This window comes from Myodes glareolus, chromosome 17 (assembly GCF_982192425.1).
Source record: "Myodes glareolus chromosome 17, mMyoGla1.1, whole genome shotgun sequence".
Lineage (NCBI taxonomy): Eukaryota > Metazoa > Chordata > Mammalia > Rodentia > Cricetidae > Myodes > Myodes glareolus.
The window spans coordinates 55,679,183-55,706,123 of record NC_142042.1 but is presented as its reverse complement, the minus strand read 5'-3'; the positions used below and the strand labels follow the sequence as shown (position 1 = coordinate 55,706,123).

General features: G+C 44.3%; 1 protein-coding gene across 3 annotated transcripts in view; it reads right to left on the bottom strand.

Annotated features, from left to right (window-relative positions):
* The window catches only part of Slc22a15 (solute carrier family 22 member 15), a 54,583-nt gene that overhangs the window by 2,731 nt on the left and 24,911 nt on the right, over positions 1-26,941 (bottom strand). For 2 of the 3 annotated variants that reach the window (XM_048442208.3, XM_048442207.3), the window contains exons 5-10: positions 24,551-24,680; positions 19,620-19,835; positions 17,665-17,805; positions 15,166-15,251; positions 3,323-3,443; positions 1,730-1,802 (exon numbers count right to left, since the gene is read on the bottom strand). In XM_048442208.3, the coding sequence (XP_048298165.3) occupies positions 1,730-1,802; positions 3,323-3,443; positions 15,166-15,251; positions 17,665-17,805; positions 19,620-19,835; positions 24,551-24,680 (767 nt within the window). The remainder of the gene's footprint in view (positions 1-1,729; positions 1,803-3,322; positions 3,444-15,165; positions 15,252-17,664; positions 17,806-19,619; positions 19,836-24,550; positions 24,681-26,941) is intronic. The other variant, XM_048442209.3, reaches the window with a different exon arrangement.

Sequence of the window (26,941 nt, the reverse complement as noted above, 5' to 3'; positions counted from 1 at the left end):
TGGTAACATTACCACTGACAGGCCCAAGATTAAAGGAACACAAACTGAAAGAAAAAGCCCTACGGTACACAGAGTTTTAAACTATTTGAGTTGAATATGGTGCTACCAGCAATTGCTTCAGAGATTCACAGGTATTCTTAGGGCAAGTTAATGTTTTCTCTCAATGCACAGGCTCCCAACAATGGGCTGGCTCTACCTTTTAGTTTATTTCTTATCAAGATCCTCTAGAAAATCCCTCAAAGGTGGTGTCAAAACCATAGTGTAAGTAATGTTTTAATGGTATTTTATTATATAATAACATTGTGATATATTTTAAAAATATTTCTGGATTTTTAACTCTGTGTATGTGGGTGTGTGAGCAGATGTGGGTGTGCGAGCGCCCATGGCAGTGTTGGGTCCCTGAAGTTATGGGAAGTTGGAGCGACCTGACACGGGTGAACAGCAAGCTTGCTTTAAACCACTGAGTCACTTCTCCAGTCCCTTGTATAAACGGTTTAGGATTCAGGGTCTTTGTTAGTATAAGTGAGGAAATGGTCTGGGCCTTTAGTCATTTCTGTGACAGGAAAACCTGAACTGCAGCCCCAAGGACATTTAATAGCAAAGGGCCATTCTGACCCTCAGAAGACACAATTCCGGGAGGCAGTGGTAGTGTTCTTGGTTATCACGTGTCTGAGTCCTTCCTGAGACAGCTCAAGGGCCCGTGATTGATCTCATGACCGTCTATCAGTTAAGACATTTATTGTTCCAGGACGAAGAGAGTCTGTTATTTTTTTTTTAAGTCTTTATCATGAAAGCTGGGTTCTATAACAGCTGGTCAGGCGTCACAAACAGGGCTTGGATTATTTGTAGGATGCTTTTCCTAGTTCCCCTTCACAAACAGGACCCTGTAGGACCCTTTCCCAGCTCCCCTTCACAAACAGGACCCTGTAGGACCCCTTCCCAGCTCCCCTTCACAAACAGGACCCTGTAGGATCCCTTCCCAGCTCCCCTTCACAAACAGGACCCTGTAGGACCCTTTCCCAGCTCCCCTTCACAAACAGGACCCTGTAGGACCCTTTCCCAGCTCCCCTTCACAAACAGGACCCTGTAGGATGCTTTCCCAGCTCCACTGATCATGTCTATCCTCTACCTAGCAAAACCAAGAAGAGACCGGCAGGGGCCCCAGGGCTTTCACAGAACTTGAGCATTTTAAGGCTGTGAGGATTTTAAAGTGGTCACTGTTTCTCCTGATCCCCAAATGCCAAAGAAGATAGGGGCACACGTGCTGCTAGGCATGTCTCTCCTCCAGTTTTCTTTCCCAGTGGTGAGCATATATTCAACCTGCTTTTAAAGCACGTCTCATCTTTAGAGCGGATGGCAACGCCTACCTCTCACAGCTGCTGTGCGGGTTACAAGCAGTAACATGTGTGGAGTATTTCACAGAGAGCCCAGCACACCGCAGAACGTCGTAAGTATTGATTAACTAGTTCTGAATGTCTATGGGAAGGGGCTTGCTGGTCTCATCAGATCCTACAGTGAGTCCAGAGGAACAAAAAGCCAGACCCATGTGGGGAAATGTCCCAGTCCATCTGCCTGACAGAATACTGGGCTCTTCACGGGAAAGGCACAAGATTCACGTTTGTGCAGCTGCTCTTGGTTGAACCTGTTCACTACCTCTCTCTACACAAAAGCACACATGCGTTCCAAAGCAGAGAACCAGGAAGAGCAGAACCAGGAGGTACAAACCAACCAGTGAGGGTATGAAGGGGGCAATGATCCCGCCCACTCGGGAGAACATGGAACACGCTCCAAGGCCAACATTCCTGGGAGGCATAAGAAACAAAAAACAAATTAACTAATTAAATAAAATCTTTAAGTGTCAGGGGGATAGTTTAAATATTATGGATTGGAAGAATACAATGAGCTCAAAATCATAAATAATTCCTAAATAGAGGGTACAGTGCCGCCTGCTGGACCTTGCTCTGAGGCCAAAGAGTTGTGGGGTCACCACCAGGATGAGCTCACTAGACATACGAGGCCTCTCAGGCCTTGAAATGTGACTCATGAGGATAAGGAAATGAAGTTTTGTTTAAAAAACAAGTCTTGCTATGGTGACCCTGGTTGGTCTTGAACTGTGACAATCCTTTTGCCTCTGCCCCCAACTTTTGGAATTCAAGATATGAACCACCATATTCAGCAGAAACTGATTTATTTTTAAAAGATTTATATTTATTTTTATGTGTATGAATGTTTTGACTGAACGTATGCGGTCCACGTGCATGCCTGGTACTCCTGGCAGGTGGAAGAAAGTGTTGGATCCCCTGAAACTAGACTTACAGACAGTGGTGAGCCACCATGTGGGTGATGGGGATTGAACCTGGGTCCTCTGCAAGAGCAGCCAGGACTCTTAACCATAGAAATCTTCTGATTTCTGCAATTTTAACGGACTGAAATAGTCACAAGGATAGTAACTGCCATATTAGACAGAACATGACATGGAATGAGCACCTGAGCATGTCTCATGATAAAGACAGACTTTAGTTCCATCAGATAATACGGCCAGAGGACCAGGGCTCTGTGATCCAAAAACTCAGCCCATTTGTTAAAAACCCAGCTAACTATTGGAAGCCAGGTGTGTAAACAGAAAATGATGTGTGCACACTGTCAGGTAACCCAGATTATCACGGACCGTTTAGGCGGAAAAGGTAGAGAGGGAGCAGAGAGAAGGGAACTGTTTCCAGCTAGGGTGGCCACCCACTTCTGTCTCAGCCCACTGCCAGCATGAAAGGTGCGCCTTTGAGGACCGCGTGGTACCCAAGTTCCACGACAGGCTGCAGAAACCATCAGGAACAAGCAGACAACTGCAGACCCAGCTGTTTCTGGCAAGAGACCTCAAGTCAACAGGTGGAAAGCACCCTAGGGCTCTTGAATGAGGAAACAGAAGGGGCTCGTTCAAATGATCCCTCAGGAGACTGGCACAGGACTGGCAGAGGGAGGACCAGCCCAGGGCACAGGGAGCAGAGCTGAGGCTACAGCCTCATCTTGAATCTGGGACATTAGGATAGAAGATGTTCTTTCTTATATAAGCATACATTGCCCATCTAAAACAACTGACCCTCTGAAACTGTAAACAAGCTCCCCAGTAAATGTGTTCTTTTGTAAGAGTTGCCTTGGTCACGGTGTCTCTCACAGTGTTAGAACAGTGACTAGACAATGGGTGATTAAATATTCTCATGACTGACAGATGCCCATGCGAAGGTCAGGAAGGCCATCTCTGCCCACAGAAGCACAGTCAACAAAGCCAAGAAGGCATGAATGGGATGCGGCAACACGAGCCCCGTACCTGATGACAGTGGGGTACAGCTCAGAGGTGTAGATGTAAACAATGTTGAAGGCAGCACTGATGGTCAGCTTCCCCAGCAAGGACAAGGAGTGGCTGTTGATCACGGCAAACACACCTGTGTCTGAGGAGGACGGATAACGCTTGTGAAGACGACAATAAGAACAGGCCTTTCAAACGACACATTTTACTGTGAAGGAGCATGAAACATTCAGATTCATCTCCACAGGCCTACCCGCAAGGTTTTACCCAACACACACACTCGCATACATGCATGCATGCATGTGTGCACACGCACACACACAGGCACTCATGCTCACACACAGTGCTACCCCTGTGATTTGACACACTGACTGTCATTCAGGAGCATGTGAGGTTCACTTATTCACGAGAAGCCCCGAATACGTCTGTGCCGACGGGAAGTAAGCGTACTTGCCACAGGTGCTATTGCCCCTGACCTCATACTCAGGAAGCCTGAGCACCTTTGTCCGCAGTTCTTCTACCCGGCTATTTGTGTTTGTTAGCTTTACTCATTACAACAACAGCTAAAGTGGTCAGCTTGAGAGGGAAGATTTATTTGGGTTCAAGATTTTAGGGGTTTCTCCATGGCTGGCTGGCCTTGCTGCTTTAACCCTGAGGCGGCGAAAACATGGCGGTGGAAATGTATGATAGACTTGTTCACCTCGTGGTGGCCAGGAAGCAGGAGAGGGAAAGGCAGTGGGGTCTAGAGATCCCCTTCAAGGGTTTGTTTTCCAGAGACCTCACTTCCTCCCAATGGTGAGGACCTCCTGAGAGACCTCTGTACATGGAGATCAAACTGTGAGCACACTGTTCTTGTGGGTTTTGTGGGATATTCAAAATCTAAAATATGCAAATATTCCATTGAGGTGAGGAATATCTCATTAGAGTTTTGAGAGATATAACAGTATACTGTAGAGGAAACAAAGATAAAAGAAATTTGGAAAAACTCCTAATTTTCTTTTCTCCTCAATTTCTTGCTTGGGTTATTAACTGGTAATTAGATTTGAATTCCTTAATCTATTTATAAAAAATGCAAAAATTAATTCAGTTTCACTTCTTTACTAAAATATTAGTATCCTGATTCTTTCCTTTATTAACTGGATTCTACAGTTGTTACCTAACATACCGAATGTCTCCCTTTCAAAAATCCACGCAACTCTGCCTTCAAAGTGCAGTTTTCTCCTTGTGAAAGAAAGCAATGTTCATGCCCTTTGCATTTCCTCTGTCACTGTCAACCTTGCCCCTGCACTTCCTCCCTAGCTGCAGCCTCTGGCCTGCCGCCCTCCTCTCCCCAGCACACTGTCCTGATTACCAATGTCGTCACCTCTCTCTTCTTGACATTCCTGCCAAACACAAGAGCTTGTCCCTTCCTTGTGACTCCGTGGCTCATGTGAGCCCCTCTTCCCTCACTAACTCAATGAGACAGCCACTCCTCCTGCGCCTACCGCTGCCTCTACTTGCCAGTCCACAGACCAACATGCCTCAGGCACTCCTCTTGTTACTCACTTTCCATCTTTCTGTTTGCCAAAAAGATATCTCACAATATTTCATGCCAAAGTTGGCATCTTATTTATACTGGTCTGACTCCAGAATTCCCTGTAGAATAGGCCACAGAGCTGATTACTAAGCGTCTGTTGAGCTAAAAGACACTGGGACTCTAGCTGGCGTGAATGTTGTGGGAATAGTTTGTGTCTATGCTGCCTCGGTGGCCAGCGAGGAGGGCCTATCACATACCTCATTCAAAACCAGGCTCCTCTCCTGCTTAACTGTGAGACCAAGCTTCATCTACTTTAACATGGCGCCATCAGACCACGACCAGGCACCTTAACCATGTGGGCTGCATTCAATGCTGCCAAGATATTTGAGAATGATTTTTGCTAGTGTAAGCAGTATATATTTAAGCTACAAGGTCTTTCTAGAAAGATAAGCCTTTGCTCCAAGACATGTGTCTGGGATTCTGAGATCACCAGATCTCACTTCTGGTAACAATTTAAAGAGATTATATACTTCATGTAAACCAATAATGAGGATTATGAGCCTCATCGCTATTTTCTAGAAAACGGAGTCAGGAAAAGGTACTGAGAAGCACTGACCAAAACACACATGTCTAATTGTTTGTGTAAACCGAAGTTCACAGAAAACAAACAAGACACCCATGTAGACTCTACACGTTAGGAGCAATGGGTTAGAATGGTGCAGGTGCGCAGTCCAATCATCAGGCTTCCTTCGGTGCCTTTACTAGTCACGGATCCCCACCCCTGTGTTTGATGCAACACCTCCTGACTATAAAGAAAAGTCTCTGAAACGTATTCCAGTGGACCAATGTCTCCTACCAACTCCAAGGACAAGAATGCCACCAGGGAGCTAATCCTGTAACAGAATTGCTGTTGTTTTAATTGCTCTGCTATAACCCATCTTCCTGTGGTCCCCACAAATTCAAATGGTAGATATATTTACTACTTCTTTTATTCTGTGACTAAGAAAAGCCTATGCAACTGCTTCCTTAATAGAACATGTTATCCTGGGCACCCTGCATCTACATAGGTTCCTGGACCATGGTCATTTATATTTGGCTCAAGAATAAAATATCTCTTATTCCTTTTGACGTGCAAATGGCTTTTGATAGGGATGGAATTCCCTCACACCCTGCCCCAGGCACAGTGGCATCTTTCAAAACCACATGGAGACACCCTACATCTTTACTAACAGGACTGAAGATTGCCATCTGGAAATTTAAATTCACACAGAGGACACAGAGACTGTCATCTAAACCCCACAGGGTCCAAAGCTGCAAGAGGATTCCCACGTGAGGTGGAAGACACCTCCAGCCATAGCTCATCTGGGGAGACTGGCTCTGGCCACAGGCCAAAGCAACCCCATCTGCTGCTTGAACCTTCTCTCCTCTGCTCCTGCCAACACACCTGCAGTCACCTCTTGCGGGGACTCCACCTCTCCCCCAAGACGGCGTATGTCAACAGCAGACAGCTTTCTTTGTTAGGATTCCTGCCTGTGCAGCTGCTGCTCTGCTGGCTTTGTTCCGGAAGGCTCTGCAGCCACTGAGCCAGTCTCCTGCCTTCCTGACCTACATTGCCAGTCATTACCGATGAGTGATCAAAGTATGTGTGGGGAAAAAAAGCAAGTGATTTAAAAGGAAAATCAAAATGAAATTATGATTTTAAAAAAGTGGATTTGCATAACACATGTATCTTTCCATGTACCAAACTTTTCAGAAGTCCTTTTGTGGCCATCGGAATAAATGGCTCTTTTGTCCATTTATTACTGGGTTGTAAGATCCCATTCTCTATTTCTGATTCAATCTTTCATCGTGTATATATTTTATGAATATTTTCTTCTACTCTGTGCCCTATGTTTTTTCTTTAAGGGTGTTTTCAGCGACGCATGCTCCCTTGGCTGCCCAGGTTGGCCCCGAACCAGGAGTTTTTTGGTTCCTAATACAGAACCCCAGCTCAGTCCTCAGGCGTTCTCTTCTTTCACGGGATGGTGGTAAGCAAATTTGTTTTGCTTTGCTGTGTTGTGAGACAGATGTGGTTACAGGGAGCCCAGGCTGTCCTTGAACTTGCTGTGTGGTCAAGGCTGACCTTGAACTCCTGGTGGTATCCCCCTCCTCCTCCTGACTGCTGGGATTGCAGGTATCTCTGCATGCAGACTTTTGGCTGCTCATGTTTATAAACAGTACATACAGTACGAACAGTACAACACTACGTGCACATCCAGGACATGGTAGTATAGCACCACAGGAGACACAGCTCCTCTGCTTTACCTTTGCCTCTTCTTTTTCAGGTACTGAACACTGAACCTGGGGTCTCAGGAATGTACTCTGCTACAGAGTCACGCAGCAAGCCCATTTGTTGTTTGATTACATTTATTTAGTGTGTGTACACAGTGCCTGGGTACGTGCGGAGGTTGGAAGAAAACTGTTGGGAGTTGGTTCTCTCCTTCTTCTACAATATGGGTCGTGGGGACTGAACTTGGGGTTACCAGGCTCTGTAGCAAGTGCCTTTATCTTGCAGAGCCATCTTGTTAGCCCCAATTTGCTTCTTAAAAGCAACAACATAGTTCTGTCATCACAGTCTCAGCTTTTCTAGAATTCCACCTGAACAAACTAACAGTCTGTGGACTTTTGTGTCTGACTTCTTTCACTTGGCATAATGAGAGGCACTCATGTCGTGTAGGTCACAGGTCATGTCTTCTTGTTGAGTAATGTCCAATGTGGGTGGGTAACGGTTGCTTATTTGTTCATCAACTGGTGGGCATCTGGGCTCCTTCCAGCCTGGGTCTAGTGTCAGTCACACCACGAGTACTTACAGCGGAGCCTTTGCTTTCCCTGCTTCACTTCGAACACGAGACGGTGGCACTGTCTGTCCCTCACCGCCCTCGCTGTGTGTGACCAGGTTTTCCATTTCTGGCTGTTCTGATGTGTACACTGGTATCTCAGCACAGATTTGTCATTTTCCTAATGTCAGATGGGTCTAAGAATCTCTTTCCATACTCAATTGCCATTCTAACGACTTTGTGTAGAATTATCTCATTAAATATTTTGTCATAAGTTATTATTATTATTATTATTGAGTTTTAAGATTCCTTTCCTTATTTTGGATTTGATCCTTAATTATGCATTATTTTAAGAGTGTTTTCTTTTGGCCCGTGCATTACTTTTCATCTCTTTAAGGATACTTTTCCTTTGTTTGAAGAGACCTGTCTCCCTATATTGCCTTAGTCGGCCCTGACCTCCTCAGCCTCTAAATAGGTGTGACTGCAGGCACACACCATCATACCTGGCAACAGAAACTTTTGTGGTTATTTGTTTATTTTGTTTGTTTATGACAAGATGTCATGTACTCTAGGGCTAACCTTGAACTTACTATACAGCTGAAGAGGACACTGACCTTCTGGTCCTCCTGCCTCTACCCCCCAAGTGCCGCGATTACAGGTGTGTGCCTTGCCTCCGCACTTGGTTTTTATGTGGTGCTGGGTTTGGGGGATTAAACCCAGGGTTTTGTGTGTGCTGGGCAAAGACTCTAACCACTGAGCTACATCTCAGGCCCAACAAAGTCTCTTTTGTTTTTGAGACAGCTCACCATGTAACCTTGGCTGTCCTCGAACTCACTCTGTAGACCAGGCTGGCCTCAAACCCAGAGATCCATCTGGCTCTGCTTCCCAAGTGCTGGGATTAAAGACGTACACCATAATCACGGGTCAGTAGAATTTTTTATAAAGCCAAAGTCTGTGATTTGATCAAGTCTAAGTTATATTTCTTTTCTCTTTTAGTGCCTTTAATGTACTAGTTAGTAAATCTTTGCCTGGTTGGAGAGGTGGCTCTTTGGTTAAGAGCACTGGCTGCCATTCCAGAGGACCCAGGTTCTATTCCCAGCAGCACATGGTAGCTCACAACAGTCTGTAATTACTGTCCTGAGGGATCCAAAACCTATTTCTGGTCTCTCTGGGCACTAGGCATGCACATGGTATACAGAAATACATACAGATAAAACATCCATACACATAAAATAAGTAAATGAATTCATTTTTAAAAGGACTAAAAGTATCTTTAAAAAAAATACAAAGAAATTTTGACTAACCTAGTCACTACTCTGCTCCCCTGTCTGCTCTTTGAGAAGTTGTGTAGTTTCAGCACCGAGGCCTGGCATCCATTTCGAGCATATTTCTGCATACAATATTGCACTCTGTTGTTCATAGTTGTGGTTATTTTTAATATTCAATTCTTTTCTCTGATCTATCCCATCAATAACACATGACCTTGATTACTATGACTGTAGAATATGTAAAAGCAGATCTACAACTATGCTTTTCTTGATATTAATTATTTTGGCTGCTCTAGAATCCTTTGAGCATTCATGTTTATTGCACAAATTTATCCTATGACTAAAATAATCTTCCTGGACATTTGATATTATGTTGACGATAAATTAGTGTAGTAAGAGATGACAGCTTAAGTAAGCCCTGACCTTTGAGCATGGTGACCCCCTTATCAGTGAATATTACTATTGGCAATTCAGTTATTTAGCCCTCTTTAGTTCTTCCTAGCAAACTTTCATGGTTTTTATGTTGCAAATGTTATAGAAATTTTATCTTTAAACAATTTTAAATTTCATTACCAGTACCATTATTTAATTGCATGTTAGATTACTTGCTAATAATATATAGAAATAAAACTGTGTGTCACATTATTCTGACAAGCTCATTGATTAATTCTATGTTTAAAATTTACGCGTATGTATAGCATGGCACGCGTGTGGTAGTCAGAGGATATCTCTGTGGATTTGGTTCTCCCCTTTGATCATGTAGGTCCCAAGGACTAAGCTCAAATCACTTTTACCTGCCGAACCATCTTGCCAGCCCTCATTTGTTAACTCTAGTAGGTATCTTGCTTACTGTTCAGACTTCTCTTTTGTTTCACTCTGTCTCAGCAGGGGTCCCTTTTCCTTCTTCCCGCTGCTGTGTTTGCATTTACTGGTATGTTCTTGACAATGTGCCACGGAGAAAGGGCATCCTGATCAAGAGAGTATTAGTCACTCTTTTAGTGGGAAACGAAGCATTGGTTAGATCCTCCCTTGACTCTGCTTGCCAAGTTAAAGAAATTCCCTCTGCTTCCAGCTGCTAATATTGCTTATAGTGAATGGTTTACCACTACATTGCCTATATTGATAAACTCTAAAAAGTGTCTTTTCTGCTTCTACTGAATTATCATGTAACTTTTATTTTTCTTTCTGGATATTTTAATATGGTGAATGACATTGGTGGGTGCTGCATTTGAGGGGCAAAGCCTGCTTTTGTTTGGCGTAGGCCTCAGGGTAATGGCTGGCCTAATGGGACCTGCTCAGAAATCATGTGCTTTATAGAACCCAGGAGCAAAGCCAACAGGGCTTGCAGTCCTCTGTGGGAACGTTTCTAACCACACATTCAGTTTCTCTAGCAGACAAAGGGCTACAAACCTCATCTGCTTGCTTTCACATAAGCCTTCTTAGTTTGTTTCTATAAAGACTGTACCTAAATTGGATTTACTAGTATAAGAATATTCACCACATTTTCCCATTAATGCCTAAAATTTCTTTAACGGTGGTTCTGATATTTGTGATCCATGTCTCCTTATTTTTTATTAGTTTGGAAGTTTATTAATAATTTTAGTTGGTTCTAAACACCAGGTTTTTGGTTTTCTTGATTTTATTGATCATTTTTCTGTTTTCATTCCTCATTTTTTCTTATATTTCTTTTAATTTTCATTCATCTGATTGCTTTATTTAACTTGGCTTTCATTTTTAAAGTTTATCTTTTAGAGACAGAAGTTGAGATTACTAATCTGTTCTCTTGATCATTGATAATTATGTAAATGTTGATACTTAAGCCTCACTTTTTCTACACATTGAGTTTTAATATTGGTGAGGGAGGTCCTTCTGTCTATGTGTTGCTTTTATTGGTTAATGAATAAAGAAACTGCTTTGGCCTATAGCAAGGTAGAACTTAGCTAGGCTGGGAAAACTAAACTGAATGCTGGGAGAAAGAAGGCAGAGTCGGAGAGAAGTCATGTAGCCCTGCCAGAGACAGACACTGGAACTTTACCTGGTAAGCCACAGCCTCATGGCAATAAATAGACTAATGGAGATGGGTTAATTTAAGATGTGAGTGAGACAGAAATACGCTTAAGCTATTGGCCAAACAGTATTGCAAATAATATGGTTTCTGTGTGATTATTTCAGGGCTGAGCAGCTGGGAACAAACAAGTGGCCTCCTAAACATAATACTGAATAGTTAATTTATGGATTAATTAAAATATCTTTTAACTACTTTTTGTTACTTTATTTGACCTATGTGCTTTCTTGTTTAGTATTCAAGATATCTTTTTGTTAGTAATTTCTAGTTTAATTCCATTCTGGTCAGGTAATACTTTTATAAGTTTTCAATCCTTTTAATTCTATTTATTTATGTTTTATAGCCCAGACTACATACAGCATCTCACCACAGATGTTCTGTGGCTCTTCAAATAAAAGTCCTGTTCCCCTGCAGTAGGGTAAGGTGTGGACAAATCAGCTGTGTCATGCTGGCTGTGTCTTCATTTTCTCCTTTTTCAGTCAGTCACTGTGTCCGCTATTGAAGGATCAAGACTCGTTCTGCACAGTTGCTTTGGGTTCTCTGAATGGTTTATGAGAGACACACACATTTAGGATACTTATGACATGGGATTCCCCTCTGTATGCTGTGAATACCATTGGTGAATAAAGAAACTGCCTTGGCCTGTTGATAGAGCAGAACTTAGGTAGGCAGGGAAAACTAAACTGAATGCTGGGAGAAAGAAGGTGGAGTCAGAGAGAAGCCATGGAGACCCACTAGAGACAGATGCCAGAACTTTTACGGTAAGATACACAGATTAATGGAGATGGGATAAATTAAGATGTAAGAGTTAGCCAATAAGAAGCTACAGCTAGTGGGCCAAGGAGTGATTTAATTAACACAATTTCTGTGTGATTATTTTGGGGCTGAGCAGCCAAGAACCAACAATGTGGCCTTATTTCAACATACTTACATGGTCATTAGTTGGCTACTCTTCAGTTTTGTGTTTAAAGTTTTATCAATTTATGAAGCTTTTAGTCATTGTTTCTGCAGATAATATTTTTTCCCATGAGACAAGAGTTACATGTCAGGTTGCCTGATATTTTCCCACAATTCACTGGTGCTCATTAGATTTTATTTTGTTTTTATTTGAATTATATTTCATGGTGAACAGTTTCTTTGCTATGTCTGCAATTCATGGATCTCTTTTTCCATGGTATCCAGCCTGTTGTGGGTCCCATCACTATTGCTTTTGCATGCTGCATGCTTCCTCTTTAGATTTTCTATGCATGTCTTCTTTATAGCCTTATTTTTCTACTCATTCCAAGAATACATTTGTCTACTTAAGCACATGAAACATAGTTACAGTAGCTGTTTGGACTTTTGGCTACTTAGGCACATGGAACATAGTTATATTAACTGTTTGGACTTTTGACTACCTAGGCACATGGAACATAGTTACAGTAGCTGCTCTGACACTCACCTACTTAAGCACACAGGGCATAGTTACAGCACCTCGTTGTGCACCTCTGGACTATTTCTGTTTATCTATCTCCTTGTGTTGAGGTTTTCTCCCACTTACATGTGTGGCTGGAAATTCTGACTGAAAGCCATGTGTGACCGTTCCCTGGCCAGGTGTTGCGTTCCGTTAGTGTCTTCTGAATGCTGCCCTGATTTTGCTCTGTGATACAGCTCAGCTACTCAGAACCAGCTGATCCTGCAGTGTTTGTGTTGAGCACTTTTAGGGATAACAGCCTTTTACTTAGGGCTATTTTGGTCCGGGCTGTCTCCTCTAATGCTTAATGTCTAGCTAAAGAATGCACAAATCATTGCTGGCCTTGGGTTCTAGGGATGGCTCTGCCTGCTACTGTCTGATTTTCCCTACTCCTATCTGGTGGTTCTACTCAGTTCTATCTCATGATCCTCCCCATTCATGGTTCTCAGTCCTCCCCATTCCTTTCTGGTGGTCCTCCCTGCCTGTTTGGCCATGCTACCCAGTCCTATCTCATGACCTCCCTCACTCCTGTCTGGCGGTCCTCCCCATTCATGTTACTCCTTCCCACAAGCTACGCAGGGATCTAGCAACTTTCCGGACAGATGGAGATGAAGACGTGTGGCTGATCTAGATAGGAGATCACTTGTGTGTGTTAGGGAGGGTCATGTGTAGAGTCCTACAGGTGGGCTACCTGAATGTGCAAAGAAGTAAGGGGGAAAAGATATCTTTGGCCTGGCTTCCAGAGGTGGGATGGGACACAGCAATGTTTATGGTAACAGACCACAACTTTGCTCTTTGAGATGATGTGTAGACCAGGACTGTGTGGGTAGAACATGACATTCCCAAGTTGCCTATACAAAAGAAGCTCCGCCGAGCATAAAGCCACCACAATTGGAAGCCCTTTATCTTTCCCCTTGACAAACAGCACAAGGATGCTGACGCTGGCAAATGGTAAGAGATGGGCAAACATTCTGAATTCTCTAGTTTCCATGAACTGGTAAAGCTCCCTGTCCAGCTGCGGTACATCCCGGCCTAGATCACTGCTAAAGCTGAGGCGCAGTCTCTGGGCTCCCAGCACAGAACTTCAGCAGGCGGGTGACAGTGGAGCAGGCCACTGCAGGGTCAGGAAGTGAGGACAGACACCCTGGAAGGCTCCGGAGAAGACCCTGGAGCAGCTGAAACTCCAGGAAGTAGCAACTCGGTGAGGGGCTCTTAGCATGCAGGCCACTCTGATGGGGAAATAACAATGCTTTCCAGAAGTTACCAAGCTATGCCAGACTAGCTCCATGACTCTCACCCGGAGCACAAGAGTCACACGACAGCAATCACATTCTCAAACAAAGCGCAGGGTGCTACCGGTCCATGTGCCCTTGTAGCAAAGCTGTTAGGACCCCCCTCACTGAAAACCACACCCCCCTGTGCAGGAACAGTCATGCTGCCAATGTGCAAGTACCAAAAAAGGAACACGAAGCAAAAAAGCTTGGAAACTTGCAAGTACCTATGTATCTGCAGAATCTCTTTCTTTGTTATTGTGGAGAGAGCATCTTGCTATGTAGCCCGGGCCTGCCTCTGATTTGCAACATAACCCAGGTTGACCTTAAATTTGGGATCCTGCTGCTTCAGTTTCTTGAGTGCTGGAACTGCTAGCACACTCCGCCATATCTGGGTTTACAGAGCTCCTATTTAGGGGTAACAATGTTAAATGGATGGTCTTATGTATCCCAGGCTGATCTCAAATTTGTTATGTAGCCAAGGATGGTCTTGAACTTCTGAGCCTCCTGCCTACATCTCCACAGTGCCAGGATTACAGAGTTGTTACCGTGCCTACATTTTATTTGGTCCTGAGGACTGAACCTAGGGCTTCTAGATGAGCGCTCTACCAAACTGACCTACATGACCTCCCAGAGGAGCATCTAAAGCTGTGTCGTGCAGTAAAGCTAGAGTTAGAAAAATACCAAAGCTTCATACAAATATACTTGATTTGCACTTGATTTTTAAAATTATGTCCACCCGTTTGTTTCCCTCTTTCTCCCTCCCTCCCCCTCCCTCCCCCCCCTCTCTCTCTGTGTGTGTGTGTGTCTGCACATGTGTGTACCACAGCACGTGTGTGGAAGTCAGATAACAACTTGTGGACACTGTTCTCACCTTCATTATACAGGCACTCATGGTCAGATCAGGTCACAGGGCTCGGTGGCAAGGGCCGTTACCACCCGCGTCATTTCGGCAGCCCTCATTCACACTTTAAAATGGCCAAGAGCACAACCACTGTGATGGATAAGGAATGCTACTCTTATGGTGTTGCTGTTACACTTATCAACCTTGGGGTACCAGATGGAGACATGTAGGGGTTCCAAAGCTGCCTTTGAGAATCAGTGTCCAATCTCCAGTCTTGAGATCGGCTGGCGTGTGAGTTTCGTTTGCAGCCAGGAAGGAGTTTCAGTGCACAAGAGGCTTTGGCTTCCCTATCATAAACTAGACAACTCTAACGTCCCCAGTGCTGCATCCCAGACACCCCAGATGGTAGCTTAATAGCCTGAAAGAATTAATAGCACACCTCTAAGCACATTATTCACCCAGAGAATGGTTCAGGCAATGCAAAGAATCTGGCCCATTATAGCCCATACAATTGCTAAATAATATGCAATCATAGAAATGAAGCATGGCATATGGTAATCTCTTTACTACATTGAGATTCATTGTAATAAAAGTGCTGTTCAAAGTCTTCATGGAAATGTGAGAGGCATACCTTTCTTTTCGGGAAGAAACATCACAATAAGACAGGCCAGTCCTCCGAGGCACAGAAACGCTGCTAGTGTCCGCTTCCGACCAAACCTAAATAATAGAAGGAAATCGCATAGTTCTCTAAAGAATCTTAGAAACTCATCTTCCCTTTTCTCCATCCTCCAACTTCCTATTTAAGTGTCCTTCTTGACTTAATCTTTTTTTTTTTTTTTTTTTTTTTTTTTTGAGTAGGTGGCAAATGCAGCTGGTCAGGAGACAGACCAGCATAGACATGAGCACAAAAAGGGAATCCGGTACATGGCGGGTCAGATCCTGTCCACAGGGAAAGAACCATTGTATTCCCAGAGTGCAGGCTGCGGCGGACTATCTTACCGCACACCACCCGTTACCTCCCTCAGTCCCAATAACAACCGTGCAGCATGAGCTGTTCCACACCCCATCTTTTAGAGATGGAGACCGATGAAGAGAATGGAGTCCTCTAGTTTGTTTAGTCTCTGGTTACCCAACTCTTATGGGGTTGGAAATCTTAAATACAGGGTTTGGGGAGCCTTTTTTGTTTGTCTGTATTTGTTCCAATCGTTTAGAAATATAAACAGGAAAAAAATTCTTGTTTGTGGCTTCTATTTAAGTAAAGTGTACTACACACTTTAATTTCCAAGTAAGAGGTTCAGGCTTAGAAGAAAGATGCTACGTTCATCTCCACTTTCCAAGGGACCGCAAAAGGTCAGGTCCTTTGCTAGAAACTTCAGTGTTGTACTTCTGGTAGCTAATCTGTCAGGGTAACTTTAGGATGGCTGGTTTTAGAATAATTATAAATGGAAGCCTAGTGGGGGAGCTTACTGCAGTCGGAAAGCTAACACATGGCTCAGACTAGAATGAAGCCTAGGTCTGCTTGACCCCAGAGGCACCGACCTTGTCCCCTGCGTATTCCAGCCCCGCCTTGAGGCAGCAGCTGCTGGAAAGCAGGAAAGGTCTGGTGTCTTTTTGACAGCTATTTCCAGGCTATGTTTAGCATCCAGCATGGAATGGACATGAGAGGCAGACCCCAGGCAAAGGCTATTGGTGAACAGTTTCCTGGCGATGCTTGAAGTGGCCACCAGAGGCACACAGAGGAGCCTGTAGCTAGCTGCAAAAGAGGTAGATGCACTCTTAGAGGGATGCTGGGTGTGATGGCTCATCTGCTTCTGGGACCGTGATGAGAGTAAGTGATGGTCACTAGCAGAAGACTCAGACAAGGCAACTGCAATGCTGTCTAGGAGAAAAACCTCCAACTGAACAGAGTCCTGCATTTGGGCTGCAGGACTCTCAGCTGGAACATGCTGGCAGATGTGGCAGGAGAGTCGGGATATTACAGCTCACGGCCCAGTGCTTCCCTGGTTTCTTCCTTCTGCTCACTAGCCCACTCCTATACTCAGTAATGCTTTACTCTCTGCTTTTTAAAAATAAAATAAACAGCAACCTGACCTGGCACTTAGCATTTGTTTCTTTTTTATTTTATTTTATTTGGGTTTTTAGAGACAGGGTTTCTCTGTAGCTTTGGTGGCTGTATTGGAACTAGCTCTTGTAGACCAGGCTGGCCTCTAACTCACAGAGATCTGCATGCGTCTGCTTCCTGAGTGCTGGGATTAAAGACGTGCGCCACCACCGCCCAGTAGCATTTGTTTCTTGATTCTTCTCTTCATCTCTCCCTCAGATACTGAGGCTAAGGCTAAGCACACTTTCCTTGACACTCCGGATAGCACTGTTTCCCTATCCTCAAAAGGTGTTGCATTCTCTCTATCTTCTCCCTTCTGCCTGGATTTCCAGCCTGCCTGGGCTGTTATTTTTCTTTTAAACTCTATGAAAATTGTCCTCAAACTCCAAATCTGTTCCTAAACTCTTTTATTAATGAGTTTACATAACCCTAAAAGAACCTTGGTTTCCTCATTAATCGTGATGTGCAATGTCTAGGAGTATGAAATGGCCCAAATCTACTGGTTCCTTAGCTCACTAAACAACAGGAGGGATAAACAGACCAGGATGCAGGTCGCTGCAAAATAACAGTTGAAATTTCACTCCCTTGCTCACAAGCAGCAAAAGCAGGGTTTACTCTGCCCCTTCTAAGTAGTTCTCAGGAGGAAGGAAGTCTTTCTAGTCCTGTCAAGTTTTGTCTTCCTGCTTATAAGGTCTTCTGGATTCTGAGTTGATGGGATTCTATCTACATGGAGTAACAACCACATTGTTCAGGCCTATGAATCTGCGTAGACTACTCAACACCCCCCAGATGGTAGTGCCTTTTACACTGAGTTCAAGCCTACACGAAGATTTACACACACAAAACTCAAGAGCAACTCCAATAAAATGTGAGCTTAGCTGCATTTAGCCTGAGAGAAACCGATGAACAGTGCTGGGTACCCCCTGTCTACTGCCAGAGAGCATAACAAGTAGGTAAGCACATACGGAGGACGGTGTGTGTGCTACAGTGCAGAATCCCTAGGTCTGCCTCGTTGCCACCCATACTCACCATCTTTGGTTAATCAGGTAGATGCAGAGAGGGTAGGATGGAATCTCTATGAGACCAGATAAGGCCAGGTTGGCATAAATACTGCCCCCTAGGTCACCGGCACTCAGGGTGAGGCCGTAGTACACCAAGCTGCACACAAACCTGCATTGGGGATAGAAGGACTGAGAGGTGAGAGAAAAGTCCACGGGGCAGAAACAAGATTTTCCAGGAGATTAAACAGTCCCGTTCAATATAAAACCCTCTGCTGCGAGTAATGAGTTTTACTCTCCCACTGAGCTTCCTTTTCTGTCTTGATCTAAACTTTCATCCTATTAAGAAACAAAGGCATAATGGGGCTTTGGGAGTGATTTATGTCCGTGTGTTATATAAAACAAATGAATGGACAGTTCCTGCTGGAGGAAAGACATTGTTCTTGCCTCCTCAAGCATTTCTGCACTGAAGTGGAAACAATGGCCCTATTCTTACTTTATTGGGTTCAACAATCTAGGGAACACTGGCTTGTGTCTTTTGATATTATCAGGAGGGCTGGACTAAGCCTCCTATGGGGAAAGCCAACAGGGGACGTCTAGAGAATGGGCTGGATCCTCAGGTAGGTCAACTGCAGGCCACAGATGCCAAGCTCTCTGTGCCTCTAGGATCTTAGTCACTTCCCATCCAAGATCTTCAACAGGCCCACGTACTACAGAAACCAGAGCGAGAAGAAATGGCCACTGTCACGGAAGACCAGGACCTTTGGGGAAGATCAACAGGGAGCGAGGCTCTTAAGAGATGGTAACTCATTTCTGCACACCATCATCGAAATTCACACTTAGGAAGCACCTCCTAGCTCTGGCATTGTGCCAGGCACATGTCTGTGTCCTGCAGTGGGGAATGATGTGCCAAAAAGTTCAGTTCAACTGTGTACCAACCTGAAGCTCCAAATCTCAGTGCGGTGGTAAGAGGAGCATCAGCCGCTGTGTTAAAGTCACAGCAAGAGTTGGTTCTAGGACCATAAGCCTGGTCTTGACTAGTAAAGGCAGCCAGCTGATAGCCCACAGGTTCCTACCTCGGCTTTCCACTAGTTCGTCTTTTGCAGTTGACCGTGGCCATTGCCTGCTAAAGAGGTTCCTCGTCTGCTTCTATTTTGTTCTTGCTGGAAAACTCCTGGCATGTTGTGGCTGCTTCGGGGTCAAATGGCAAAGGGAACACTATTTTTCCCTCGGCTTGAAAATACAGCAGTGGGCCAAGTGTCCTGGGCTGTGAAGGACGGGCTATGGTGGACTACGGACACAGTTCAGAGACAAAGCCGTAGAACATCTGGCCTGACATGTATAACACGCTAGGTTCACTCCCTTAGACCACAAAAGGGAGCTTTACAAGTGAGTACTTCCTCCAAAGCAACTGACGGGCCATGTGATGAGTGGACTCAGAGCTGGCTAGAGCTCCGGGTTCCTGTGCACTTGGCATCTGCTGCTAACTAGTAAGAACCTCCAGTTAGTGACATCTACACTATACTGCGGGTTTGCTTTTCAGAGGTTCTCTTAAGCTCCATGTTTGACATTCATGGTGCACTTATACCCTGGGACACGAACATTCTCAACTGTCTCCCTGAAACTTCATTCTTTAAAAGGAGTTACCCATAATCCTGGATGCAGCTTATCCAACTCAGAAGCATTCTGAGAGGCAGGCTGGAAGACGCTAAGCAACTGAGTATCAGGCTCAGAGTGGCAACCCTTCATCAACTGATTTGATGTGTGGTTCTGTCCATTCCTTCAACCGCCTGTAAGCCTATCAGTGTCAGAGATAACATTTCCCAGAAAGCACTGAGGCATAGGGGCCTTGTCTGCTTTGGGTTTTAACAAGACAAGCCTCATAGTGACAAGAGGTCACTCCTCCCACAGCCTGGTGGAAGAACCAGGCTGTCAGGAACCCGTTAGCATTCAAACTGAAGGTTCCCCAACATCTCCCAGAATTACCAGATGAACATCAGGATCAGAGTGTGTCCCAGGAGGACCCGGTAACGGAAGAGATCCAGGAGGCTTCCGGTTTCCCTGCAGCTCCTGTTGGCCGGGCATGTGAGTGAGAACGTGCACTTGAGCTTGCGGTTCCTCTTGGCGATGAGGTAGAGAGCCTCTTCTGCCTCTCTCAGTCGACCCTGGGAGTATAACCAACGAGGTGATTCAGGAATGAATCTGAAAGAGACGTCATTAAAGGCTGGATATTCATACAGGTGTGCATGCAGAGGAAGGAGACAAAGCCCCCCTCTGTAGGTGGCGTCTCTCACACAGCTCAGTTCCATCACAAGCCTGAAGTATGGCTTCCCCAGGGACACAGGAGGGAGAACAAGGGGGACGGTGGTAAATGGTGGCTCCTTTTATTAGTTGGAACTGAGAACATGCATTTCAAATATTACTTTAATAAAGGTAAATTTTATTATTAAGAACAATTCTAATTGTCAGCTATCGGGGGTGAAAGCTGAGAGATCAGAGAAGCAGCGCAGCCACCCACTAGAGACCTTTTACCTCTACCGCATCCTCAGACTGCCACCTCAGACTCCATCCTCAGACTGCGACTGTCTCCACCAAACCTGAGACTCAATGAGCTCCTGTCTCCTCTTGCCTTATATTTCTCTCTCCACCCAGCCATATCACTACTGTCTCCACCTTCCTCGTGATAGTGTTAAATGTGTGGGGCTCCCAAGCGCTGGGATTAAAGGTGTGAGCCACCACTCCCTGGCCTCTAGTGGCTTACTGTTGCACTCTGATCTTCACGCAAGCTTTGTTTGTTACAACACAAACAAAATATCACTACAGTAAATAGTTTCCATTTCTGTTTAATTAAGTTTCAGTAAGTGAATGGCAAACCTTTGTTTGTTTTTGTTTTGTTCTTGTTGTTTTTTCGAGACAGGGTTTCTCTGTGTAACAGTCCTGGCTGTCCTGGAACTAGCTCTCATAGACCAGGCTGGCCTCGAACTCACAGAGATCTACCTGCCTCTACAGTGCATAGGTCAGAGGTCAGGCACACTCTGAGTCCCCATTACATGCTGGTAGACAATACAGCAGTGGTGAGGGAGAATTGTCTGTATTCTGTCAATCATGTATTTTAATAAAACGCTGATTGGCCAGGCAGGAAGTATAGGCAGGTCAACCAGACAGGAAGTAGAGGCGGGGCGATGAGAACAGGAGAAGGCTAGGAAGGAGGAAGCGCATTCCTCCATTCCTGCCCAGACCACCGAAGAGGCAGCATGTAACCTGCTCAGCTGAATAAGGTACTGAGCCATGTGGCTAACATAGGTAAGGATAATGGTGTAATATATGTTATAAGAGCTAATAAGTAGCCAGAGCTAAGGGCCAATCAGCTTATAATCTTATGGAGTCTTGTGAGTGATTTTCTTTGGGGTATGCCGGTTGTGGGGTACCGGCTGGGACAGAAACCCCAACAAGCCAGCCCTCATGCTACACAGCAGTAAGCACAGCCTTGCTTTATGTTTTTGTCTTTTTCTTTTCCTGAGATGGTCTCACTATGTAGAACAGTTTTGTCTTAGCTACATAGCCCAGGGTAGTCCTGAATTTAAGACATTCCAGAGCGCTGGGATTACAGACATGCACCACCATGCCTAATCAACTGGGTTCTTAAACTCTGGAAAACCTCACACTGAGACAGAAGTCTTCATTATCAGCCAGGCATGATGGCGCACGCCTTTAAACCCAGCACTCATGAGGCTGGGGCAGGCAGCTCTCTGTGAGTTCGAGGCCAGTCTACTCTACAGAGTGAGTTCCAGGACAGTCAAATATACACAGAGAAACCCTGTCTTGATAAACCAAAAGCAAACAAAAAACAAAAAACCCCAAAAAACAAAGAAAGAAATTTTTATTATCTAATCAAACAAAACATTTCAAAGGTATTTTTAACCTAATGGCATGTTATTTAGGAGGGAGATGTTAGTTTAAGACTACAAAGAAGCACGAAACGGCATAACATATCTTTGCCACTTCTGTAATCCAATGTGCCAACTTCAGAGTGTCCTGAGGACCTTTTCTGTCTCACCAAGACTGTAAAGAATAAAATTACTTCCAGGGTAACTTCTAGTTACAGAACAACAGGGGTTTCTTAACACAGCCACCAAGTGTTCAACCACTTTGTGGTATGCCATTAGCGTCTTCACAGTTTCAAAATTTAGATATTACGTAGAGTTTGCTTCACCATTCTGCAGGCATTTAAAGAGGTTTAGTCCCAAAGACAAAACCATGACAGAATGAAACCTTTTTTTAAAAAAAAAATTAGAGTGTGCATGTGTGCACCTGTGTGCATGTGTGTGCCTGTGCATGCATGCTAGTTAATATGCTGTGCTCTTAGAGGCCAGAGGAGGATGTCAGGTTCCCTAATCTGTTCATTCTTTGTCTTATTCCTTTAAGACAGAGTCTCTCATCGAACCCAGAATTAGTGTGGTTTCTCCTTTCTCTGCCTTCCTCAGTGCTGGGTTACCAGGGCATGTGGCCACATTCAGCTTTTTACGTGGTACTAGGATCTGAACTTGTCTTCAAGTTTGCAAAGCAAGCACTCTTACTTACTGAGCCATCTTTGCAGCCTACAAGTCTTTCTTCCTCACTAAACACAAAACCAAATCACATTATTTTTAAAAAGTCTAATCTGACACTCCGTCTTAAGTAAAAATCTGAAGAAAAAGATTGTTGTTTTATCAAATTCCTGATACTTCTCAAAAAGGATAGTGAGCAATAAAACTGCAGGATCCAGAAGCTTATTAGACAGCTGTTCTGTCAATAGCCACTCAGTGAGCATTTCCATTTTATACAGAGCAGTAATAGGTGCTGAGAGGAAAGGTGCTGGGACAAAAAGGAGCTTATCCACTGGGGACAAGGACACTCATGCAAAACACTGGACTGTTAATCAAAGTCATCTACAATGTCTTGTAAAATCCTTTAGTCACCTTGTTGCCATTTAATTACTGTTATTGACTAGTAAGTACACAACCAAGTCTACACTGTTCTTTTGGAATCTACTGTACACAATATAGAACTACTGTGCATAATATAGAGCTACTGTGCACAATATAGAGCCACTGTATACAATATAGAACCACTGTGTACAATACAGAGCAACTGTGCACAATATAGAGCCACTGTGTACAATACAGAGTCACTGTATATAATGTAGAGCTATGTGTACAATATAGAGCCACTGTATATAATATAGAGCTACTGTGTACAATATAGAGCTACTGTATACAATATAGAGCTACCGTGTACAGTAATTTAATTTAGTCTAAATATAAATAAAAAGGATTTGAAGAAGTCAGCTGACCTGCCTATATACAGAAACATATGAAAACAAAATTTAAATGGGGCAGAACTGGAAGAAGTGAAAAAGAACCAGCAGGAAGCATATCAAAATCCTGACATGACTGTCTGTGGCTAACAGTGGTCCTATACTCCCCGGCCTTTGTGTTTTCAGCATATTAATTAGCAATAAATACCCAAGACTTCACCAATCACACTGAAAAGATATTTGAGAGTGAGAATACTTTTAGAACTCATGAGTCCATTTCCCTCCTTTCTATTATTCACGTCCTGAACTCATCTCTCAGTGAGAACACTTCCTCATCTAGCACTAAGCAGTAACTAACTTAGACTGCAGACTCAGAGAGAAAGGCCCAATGGCTCACATCATGCATTGAATTTGCCTGGACTGAAGTAGTCGTGAGAGCCAGGCTAGGAGCAGGAGCATGAGCTTTGTTAAATATTTGAAAAGAAAACTCATTTACTCACCAATATTTACATGACTGCTTATTAACTTCATGTACTATGTGAAGCACACTTTTATTACTTTCAAAAATGCTCAGTGTGCAAGCTAATAAAATGTTGTTATTTCCCTTTATAATAATAAAACTCCCTCACCACAGCTCACACAACTTAATTCTTTAATGGATTTTTTTTCTTTAATACAGGTTAACTATTCTGATATGTTCATTTCTGCATTTAACTGTTCTCTTGTTTTCCAAGACATCATGGAAGCGATGTTTTCCAAGACACCGTGGAAGCGAATTTCAGTTCAGAGTCCACCAAACCTCAATTTAGAAACTGAATGAAGAGCTATTAAATTGCAGAGCAACTGAAATTAAGATACTACCACGGGTCTGTTTTACTTTAAGTCACAAAAGAAAGAAACCCCAGATACCACTGAATGAAATTCTTGTTTACACAAAAGATTTCAGTCTGATATCTTAGGGAAGAAACAGCTCTCACTGGCCACATTAAAGCTGGTTAGATAGGCTGAAGGTGGGGTCAAGCACCATGATGTGACACTTGGGTGATTGTTTATGGCACCCACCCTGGCTTGGGAATTATTCTGGTACTGCTCTGAACTCTCCTGCAGACAAGGGATCTCATGTGGACTTTACATTAGAGGCCCTGAACTGAGACTCCTATAAGAGCAACAACAGCTGTTGCCACATGTTCAGCTCCACAGCAGCGTCAGACCTTGGCTGCACACATGGCCAGATCCGGATGGAAGAGCTTTAAGATTAAGACACTGGGAGAATGAGAGAAAGGGGAGGGGGAGAAAAAAAGAGAGAGCGAGAGAAAGAGAGAGGGAGAAAGGGAGAAAGGAAGAAAGGAAGGAGAAAAGAAAGAAATGTCCATCACCTGAAGGCCAAATGCAGGTGATGACTCTAAACACGAGACACCTGCATCTTAAGATAACTAAATAGCATCTCTCTCTTCCAAGGAGCTGACAAGAACTGAGCATTTGCAGTTTAGCTCTTCCCAGAATTCACTGCGGACAAAGTCTGGAAAGGAGTGACGCTGCATACTTGCTTGCTCATATCCTTCTAAGATACTTCAGTTTGTGGGACAAAAACTCCAGAATTCCAGGAGAAAAGTCTACTTACAAAGATAAGAGGAAGACGACTGTTCCCTGAAGGTTGACCAGAACAGCTAGGGCCCTCCAGGAGCGGATGAAGTATCCTAACAGGGCATATTGCGCGATGCCAACAGCGAAGAAGAGACCGCCGATGGATCCTAAAGCAGGGAAAGAGAATTGTCACTGGCGAAGACCACCAACAGCACCCTTTCCCGCCCTGATCAGTGTGCAGGCCTTCCTATGAGTCATCAGCCCTGCCCTACTAATGTGTGGGGCAGAACACAGGGAAAGGCTATGCAAGCGCCCAGCTTCAATTTATAACACCAAGAGGGGCCAGAAACCTATGAACTGGAGGAAGGGCAGCTGGTGTGGACAGGATGGAGCAAGGCTTCTGTCAGATGCTGTCTGGACTGGTTGCTGCCCTGACTTCTGCCTGCATCTGTGGCTGAAGCTGAAGGTATTTTTCAGTGTGGGTGATGGGACTTTCAAGTCATGCAGTTCTGGCAATGCTGGTCTTATTCTTTTTTTATTTTTTAAAGGTTTTATTCTATTTGTATGTATTGTACGTGTGTCTCTCTGTGTGTGGCTTATGTGTGTCAGGCTTCCACGGTGCGCCATGCTTCCACGGTGACTTCAGTAGGTCAGAAGACAACTTGTGGTAGCTGGCTCCTTCTTCCCACCATGTGGGTTCCACAGCTCAAACTCTGAGAGTCAGAGCAAGCAATAGAACAGCGTGAGGGTTAGGGCAGGTGCCTGCGACACAGTGTGCTGTAAGTGGCAAAGCCCGGCTCTGTGCAAGGTCCACTGGCATTCTGAGCCACTCCCTTCTCCTCTCTTGTTTCTGTGGAAAGGCAGCTTTCAGATGGGCTTTGCTTGTCTTCGTCTTAATTTTTCTATGACAATCTTATAAACAAATGTTTTCTTTGATCACCGCTCAGAGCTTATCACTTTATGACACAGCAAGATGACTAATATACTGTTTGCCCTATCTAGGAAAAGAAAGAGCCAAAGGTGTGTTTGTGTGTGTGTGTGTGTGTGTGTGTGTGTGTGTGTATGTGTGTGTGTGTGTGTGTGTGTGTGTGTTTAGCATTCTGAGAGCACGAGTCAGCAGGTAAGGGAATAGAGACAGTATGGAGTCCTCTGGAGATTTAAGACAATCAATAGCTGTTTGGATTCATTATACTGCATCAAATAGCACCTGGCTGGTTTCCAAGGACAAGGCTTCCCAGCCACGCAGTATTCACCTATGATGACACACACACAAAAGGAACACAGTCAGGGGACAGGATAGGCTGGTTTCAGAGGGATCAAGTTTAAACCTGAGCTTTACCAAATACTACAGCAGTGGTTCTCAACCTATGGGTCAAGACCCCTTTAGGGTCGAACGACCCTTTCACAAGGGTCACATATCCTGCATTATCAGATATCTACATTATGACTCGTAAAGTAGCAAAATTTCAGTCATGAATTAGTCAGTCAGTAGCAACAAAGACAATTTTATGGTTGGAGGGCATCACAGCGTGAGGAACTGTTCTGAAGGTTGAGATTCACTGTGCAGCAGTGTGGTTTTGAACAAGCTGCTGTCTTCCTGAACTTCCATCTTCCCATCACTGAAATGGTACAATAGTGATCTCAAAAGGTAGTTTTCGTTACCAATATTTCCTCAAATTAATGCTTGTTACACAATGGTATACTTGTGGTCTCTCTGCCTTTCTCCTCACTGTGGTGATGGGTTTGACAGGAAGCAGTAACTCTGAGAGGGTTGGAGTCCGTCACGTGGAGAAGCATGGCCCTGGGAATGTAAGGCTGTTTGCTCACAGCTGGGCACGGCAGGAAACAGAGAGGTGAATGCTGGCATTCATTTCTTTTTTGCTTTTCTCTTTATTCAGCCTGCACCCTTTGCCCATGGGCTGGTGCCACCTTCTTCAGGGTGGGTCATAGCTCCTCAGTTAGTCTCTGACGTGCCCCAGAGTGTGCTCACTAAAGTATTTCCTGACACACCAAGCTGACAATTGCATTAGCTACCACAGCATCTTATCACAGTGTGGGCTTGGGTTTACACGCTCTCTCCATTAATCAGGGCGGGGGCAGGGAGGACATCTGGAAGCCTCTGGTTATGAGCATCCACTTTAGAAGATGTTCTGCTTTCCTTTCCTTTCTGTCAAGAACATCTCAACCACACTATCCTGGAGAACTGACTGTGTAGCTCAAGGGAACCAATCACAGTTCCCTTAGCTGTAAGAGTAACCTTAGCTTGACCAATCAGAACTTGTAATTTCAAACACTGCCTTGGAACTGCTGGGTCTCATCTCTGGCTGAGAAAGTTTTCGGAGAGAATGAAGAGCAGAGGTGAGAAACACCAGACTTCCCGGTTTTCAGAAACCTCCGGAGCACAGCTGCGCTGTCGTGAGATGTTGAG